The sequence below is a fragment of the Lipotes vexillifer genome, unplaced genomic scaffold (assembly GCF_000442215.2).
Source record: "Lipotes vexillifer unplaced genomic scaffold, Lipotes_vexillifer_v1.1 scaffold1387, whole genome shotgun sequence".
NCBI lineage: Eukaryota > Metazoa > Chordata > Mammalia > Artiodactyla > Lipotidae > Lipotes > Lipotes vexillifer.
Window position 1 is genome coordinate 1287609 of NW_006790426.1, and position 7049 is coordinate 1294657.

At 50.8% G+C, this 7049-nt stretch overlaps 1 protein-coding gene across 3 annotated transcripts in view; it reads left to right on the forward strand.

The window, feature by feature from the left end:
• The window catches only part of LMCD1 (LIM and cysteine rich domains 1), a 61983-nt gene that overhangs the window by 36868 nt on the left and 18066 nt on the right, over positions 1–7049 (forward strand). For 2 of the 3 annotated variants that reach the window (XM_007463708.1, XM_007463709.1), the window contains one exon: positions 1989–2244. The exons of the other annotated variant lie outside the window; for it this stretch is intronic. In XM_007463708.1, the coding sequence (XP_007463770.1) occupies positions 1989–2244 (256 nt within the window). The remainder of the gene's footprint in view (positions 1–1988; positions 2245–7049) is intronic. 3 annotated transcript variants of the gene reach the window in all.

Here is a 7049-nt window from a genome sequence, read left to right on the forward strand (position 1 = left end):
CATCTGCGACTCCCACGTGGCCCAACCTGATTCTACCTTATGTTATGGTTTCCACCTGATTTTCTCTCCCTCTCCCACCCCAACTGCAGTCTCCTTGAAGGTTGTGATGGGGCCTCCTTCTTTTCATATTAGACTAGGATTTCTCAACCTCAGCACTACTGACATTTGGGACTGGATAATTCTTTGCTGTGGAGGGAGCTGTCCTGTGCACTGTAGGATGTTTAGCAGCATCCCTGGCCTCTACACTACAGACGTCATAGCACCCCATTGGGACTATCAAAAGTGTCTCCATACTCAGCCTTAAAAAAAGAACAAAATAATGCCATTTGCAGCAACATGGATGCACCTAGAGATTGTCGTACTGAGTGCAGTAAGTCAGACACAGAAAGACAAATATTATATGATATTGCTTATATGTGGAATCTAAAAAAAGGGTACAAATGAACTTACAAAACAGAAGTAGAGTCATGGACGTAGAAAACAATCTTATGGTTACCAGGGTATGGGGGGTGGAGGGATAAATAGGGCAACTGGAATTGACATATACACACTACTATATATAAAATATATAACTAATAAGAACCTGCTGTATAGCACAGGGAACTCTACTCAATACTCTGTAATGGCCTATATGGAAAAAGAATCTTAAAAAAAAAAAAAAGAGTGGATATATGTATATGTATAACTGATTCACTTTGCTCTACAGCAGAAACTAACGCAACATTGTAAATCGACTATGCTCCAATAAAAATTTTTTTTTTTAAAGTGTCTGCAGACATTGTCAAATGCCCCCTGGGGACAGATCTGACCTTGACCGGGAACCAGTGATGCAGACCATCAAGGCATGCGTCTGGTAGCCCCACAGTCAAAATTTGCGCTAAATGATTAAATGCATCAGTCTCCTGAGTTTAGAAGAGAAAAGAAGGGTTCCTCCAGGCAGGCCTGGCTGTGAAGCACTCATGCAACTGCCCTGACATGTCTCTGGCTTAGGCCTGCCCCATCCCGCGGTAGGTCTTGGTGTAGCTCACTTGACCTAACAAGCTCTAAATCGCGTGTGTTCCAGCATCTGAGACACAGCACGCCTAAGGGGACACGGCCAGGAAGGGAGGGGAGCGGGGTTTTCCTCTCACACTGGGAACCCTCTGGATATCTAAACCTTAACAGCAGGACACAAAGCAGCCAACTGCTTTTGTTTTTAATCGTCAGAGGGAAGTGTCAGGCCTCAAGTCACTGTGAAGCTTCCCCAGGACGCTTTTTCTTTTCCCAGCCCCAGGACAAAGCCTTGGCAAGGGACATCAATCTCTCCAGCCTCAGGGGTTTCCTAAACTCATTCCCTTCCCCCCAGGTCCTGTCCACCAGTTTCCTGAAGAAAATGTCCAGCTGTATTTTAACTTCAGGATGAGTGCTAAAGAGTTTACAAGTCGCTGAAGCTCTGAGGCTCATGAATCTTGGGAGACAATTTCAATAATTCTTTAGAGCAGGGATCAGTAGACTTTTTTTTTTATAAAGGGCCAGAGAGTAGATATTTTAGGCTCGGTGGGCCACTGTGATCTCTGCTGCAATTACTTATCTGCTGTTGCCGCCCCGAAGACAATATGTAAATGAATGGGCATAGCTGTGTTCCAATAAAACTTTATTTACGGAAGCAAGTTGTGGGCCGGGTTTAGCCCACAGGCTGTGAAGACTCCTGCTGTAGAACATCTCCAGTGATGAACCAGCCTTTGCCACCCCAATGACCAAGAGGAAAAATGTGCTGCTCTTTTTACCCACAGAAGTCATACCCACATTCCCCACAGATAGATAGGAAGACGTGAGTTTCTAATCTCAAAAGCCTTTTGGTCTCCGGTTACCATTTGTCTGCTGCTAACCTTTTCAAGTTACTAAAGTTAAACTTTGAGCTAGCTTTCCAAAATGTAGGTGCTGCCAGCGGGAGATTCTGCCTCTCTTTGCTGGAGGTTGATCTCACTTGTCCCCATCCCATCCCCCAGGAAAATGTGCAAGTCATGCAAATGCAGTCAAGAGGACCACTGCCTGAGCTCGGACCTGGAAGACGATCGGAAAATTGGCCGTTTGCTGATGGACTCCAAGTATTCCACCCTCACGGCCCGAGTGAAAGGCGGGGACGGCATCCGGATTTACAAGAGGAACCGAATGATCATGACCAACCCCATTGCCACCGGGAAAGATCCCACCTTTGACACCATCACCTATGAGTGGGCTCCCCCTGGAGTCACCCAAAAACTGGTAAGAGAGCTTCCTGCAACCAAGTGGTTGTTTCCCTACCCTTGTAAATAGGAGCCATGCCATAGGTTCCTGGATGTCAAAGACAAGGTAAGAAGAGGGCAAGTTTGCAAAAATGGTAGGAAAATAGCTTTGGTTTCGAACCTGCTCCTGCCTCACTCTGTGATCTTGAAGTGAAAACTGTCTGGGCCTCAGTTTTCCTCACCCATGAAATGGGTAGAGGTGTTCATGTGAATTCTAAAGGGCCCTTCCAGCTCTAGTACAGGGTTGCTCGTGGTTCCCTTTAGGTTCCCCACTTCTGAACAGAGGATGGTTTATTGTTCAGAACTCTCAGACTGCTCATGTTCATCCGTAAGTTCCTCATTTTCCCTCAAAGTGGCCTGGGGTGTGCCCTTTGCAAGTCTCGGGGAGAGCACAGGAACACTTCTCTCTTCTCTCTAACTCCTGGGCTTAAAAGAGAGAAGTAAATTGGCTTTACACAACCCTAGGGAAGAGGCACCCAGAGAAGGACAAGGCCCAGAGAGAGCAGGTGACTTACACAAGGTCACCCCATGGCTGCCCCCTAAAAGGACCCAAGAAAAGTCCCCACGCACAGGCCTCACCCCAGACCATTAAATCGGAAGCTCCAGATTGCAGGATCAGGATTATCAGTCACGAGTATTTAAACGAAGCCCCAGGTAATACCCCATGTGGGCCCCCTTCAAGACCCAGAGCAGTGGACCAGCCCCCCTCAAATTTCCACAAGCGTAAAAGCCATCTGGAGAGCTCGCAGAAACACATCGAGTAGGCTCAGGGCCCTTCTGAGAATCTGCAGTCCCGCCAAGCTCCCAGGTCGTGCCGATGCTGCCGGCTCCCAGAGCACACCTAGAGTAGCAAGGACCCAGATGATTTCTACAGGTTAGTGAGATTAAAAAAAACCCTACAGTGTTAGAGATGCAAGCCTGACGTTGAATTCCATCTCTCCTGGGAGAAAAGGAGAGCCTTTCGAGAACCGTGTGTCCCTGTCCCTGCAGGCTCCCCCCACAGCTCCTGCTACGCCCCCTCACTGAGTACCTTGCATGGCAATGACCTTCCACCTTCCTGCCCTGGACCGCTCTACAGCAGGTCTGGGCTCTCTAGGCTCTTGAACTTCTCGGGGACTTTGCACATGCTGTTCCCTCTCCTTGAAACATCCTTTCCCGGCTCTCTGCATGGCTGGCTCCTTCTGCCAGTCATATCTCAGACAGGCGGTCCCTCACTACCCAATCTGTGGAAGATGTCACCCATCCCCCTACTACATTTCTTCTCTCTCCCAGTTCTCCATGGTTTCTTTAGAAGCTCTTATTTCGAGCTGTCATTGTCTCACGCGTGTCTGTGCTTCGTCATCACCTCTCCCCTACACTGGAGTGAAGCAAGGCCCACGAGAGCACGCGCATGCCTGTCCTGTGTACCGTCTCGTTCCTCGCCTTACACTGCACAGGGCACGCAGCAGGCCTGAGGCGTATTTGTGCCACGTCGCCTCCCAGCCAGGGACACTCCACGTGTGGTCTGGGGACTGGCACTGCTCCACAAAATCCTTGTGACTGGTCCCCAATCGGAAGCACAGAAATTGAGAATAAACGTTGGGAAAATTTTGTAGCACTTGACATCCAAGTGCGTGATGGCTGAGCAGAGCTCCTGCGTGGTCAGCCTCACGTGGAAATCTCACGTGGCCTGAGCTGTATTCTCATCACATGCACTGAGCCCACAAATCATCCTGCAATCCGTGGAAAAAACACCAAACAAACCTTGATCCTTCACCATAGAAGGTTCGAGCAGCCCAGTGCTAAGCTGGAGCTTAAGAGGGGGGAAAAAAATCCCTTCTAGATAAAGTGAAGAGAGGCAAAGTTTTTTTTGTTTGTTTGTTTGTTTTAAAGCTTTGCTTTTTGAGAAGCATATTTTAAAAGAACACTTCAGCCTGCATGAGCTCAGCCACCCTGTGAGGTGAGGGTTAGTTTACACGTGAGGAAACACAGAATGCTGAACTGGACTTTGACAGCTCCAGTGGGTAGGCAGGGGCAGGTCGGGGGCCACGGAGGGTGGCACGGAATAGCAGCAGTACCGGGTGGTTCCGAATGTGGGTCTGCCCTCCAGCACCCGGGCCTGGGTGAGCCATCAGTGGGTCTCCAAGATGTGAGTGGAAACTAAAGCAAGCAGCTCACAAAAGAGCCAGCTGTGGGCGTCAGGAACTGACTGGTGAAAACCCCAAACGCTTCAGCCCCAGACTAATCAGAGGAAGGCATCGTCGGGCCGTGATTAATGCCGGCTCATAAAACCACATGGGATAAAGGCCCCTCTGTCTGCCCTGCGTCTGGCCTGCCCGAGCAAATCACACTTCTGAGATTGGACGACTTTCTTCCCACTCACCCTTCCGACTTTTTTTTTTTAATTACCAAGTGATCGGGACTGATTATATTTTGGAAATGGAACTGAATCTTGCTCTCTGTCACCCTTCTCAACCAGAATAAAAGCCAGAGAAATGCTTCAAAGACTAAAGTCTTCAAAGACTAAAGTCACAATGAACCTAATTGCTAGTATGTATTGAGTACTTACTATGAGCCAGGCACTACGCTAAGCGCTCCACATGCGCAATCGCATCTGATTTTCCAACACTGTTAGGGCTGTACTATTCCTACCCTCATCTAGAGAAGAAGAAACTGAGGCTCAGAGAAGTGAATGGGGCTTTGAAAGCTAGCCTGGAAGTTGGGGGGAGGCAAGACGGAGAAGATGAAGGGAACCAGCGTCCATGGAGTATTTGTATATGAAGGATATCAACACCTCACCACTCCCTGTGCTCTGGGTGCATTACTGCCCCCGTTTTACAGGACAGCAAACAGAAGCTGTTGAGGAGCGCATGCAGGGCTGGCATTCACTCATACCCCATCCTTTGCTCCCTTACCCGTGGCAGTCAGAGCACTGTCTCCCACTGAGCCCTCATTGGGCCTCAGAATCCTACTCAACACAGCACTCCAGGCTGCCATGATTGACCAGGATTAACACGTAACGTGAAGCCCATTTGCTCTCTTTGTCTGACAGCTGGCGAAGAATCAGAAAGCGCAGAAATCAGGACTGAGTTTTCTGGTTCCAGAGTCTGTGTGTGTCCCACTGCCCAACCCTGGGAAAAGAGCATCTTTCTGCTCCACTTTTCTCTCTGCTCTTTTGATTTCTCTCCTGAAAAAGCCGGGTTCCAGGAGCCTCTTCACCCAGTATGGCTGTGCCAGACGGCAAAGCACCAAATGATTCAGAGAGTTTCTCACGAAAACCTTAAAACCTAAACCAATCTTTCCAACTGATCCTAGAAAAGGCATCTTGCTAAAGGTTTTGGGAACATGACCGTAGTCGGCTTCATGGAGAAACGCCTGAGAGCTTCTCTGGCAGGCTCTGAGCACCACCGGCGGCTCACTCTGACCCGGCCTCCCTCCCCATCTTCCCCTTCCCGAGCCCATGCCAACTGATCGTGATTGCCTGAGGGCTGCCTTGAGGTGGGTTCTGAGACCCTCCATCAGGGTTGATTAGCAATGTCTGCCATCAGTGTGTGGCTCGGGAGTGTGGGAGGGGCCTCAGGCCAGCCGGGCAAGGCCTGCCATCACGAAACGCATGCCCGTGGCAGCTAGATGCTGGGGCCTTGCCAATGCCAAGGCAGAGAGCCGGTACCCAGCTGGGGCTTTGAGGACACTGTGAGTGCAGGCGCAACCTCGACCCCAGGGCTGACGTATGAAGTCGGGCAGGGAGGGGTGCAGGCCGTAGAAGACCAGAGCCACACACAGATCCAGGGACTACAGCCTCCTGGCACCAGGCAATGCTTCCACAGCCCCCTCAGCCTGAAATGATGACAAAAGGAAGCTCCCCCAGAGATTGGGGGACATTTTTTTTCTCTTTGCAAGTCACCCAACTTGTAGACAGTCAGTATAGAAGAAGTCGAGACCCAAGCTGCTGAGTTCAAAGCTGTCTCTACCGCATTCTAGCTATGTGACCTTCGGGAGCTTACTTCTCTGTGCCTCAGTTTCCCAAGCGATAATATTAGTACCTTCCTCCTAGGGGTGTTGTGAGAGTGAAATGGGTTAACATAGGTCAGGCACTTAGGAGAAGTTCTGGAACGCAGCAAGCAGCACGCAGGTGTTAGCTGCTGTCCCTACCATTGCTCATGCCACTCCAGTGCGGGAAGAAAGCAGCCTTCCTAGCAGAGGCTGCTCTCCCATCAGCCGAATCCTCTGTGCGACTGGGGCTGCTTCAGCGCTCGGAGTACGTGAGATATTGGCCGGGTCTGGATGCCCATTCTGGCAGCAGGAGCAAAGCTCTTGTTTCCACTTCTGCAAAATCCTTCCTGAGATTCTAGGAGCCGGGCAGGCCCCAGGCAAGAAATAGGAAGGGCTGGCGGCGGTATTTCCCCTGCCCCGCCCCTGCTGCATCTCCCCAGGGCCCTGTGCCCTACCGTACCCTCATCCATCTCCCCAGGACCCTGTGCCCCACCCCAGCCTGCTGGCTGTTGGGCTGCTGCTTCCCGTCCCCCGTTGGTCCCATCCCTTCCCCCACCCACTGCCCTCGGGATGGCCTACTTTAGACTCCCCCAGGAGGGCCTATACGAGCACTCACTTCCCGGCCCCTGCAGGCTCCTAAACCAGAGCGGGCCTGGGGAGCTTTCCCACAAGGTCGCCAAGTGAGTCCTGTGCACCCCAAAGTTTGAGACAAGGGTCTTGAGATCTACCCGTCTGGCCTGTTCTCGTCGGAGGCCACCTGCAGTTTCACACTGATCAAGAGAAAAGCCACGGTCTTCCCAAGACACAGCAGGA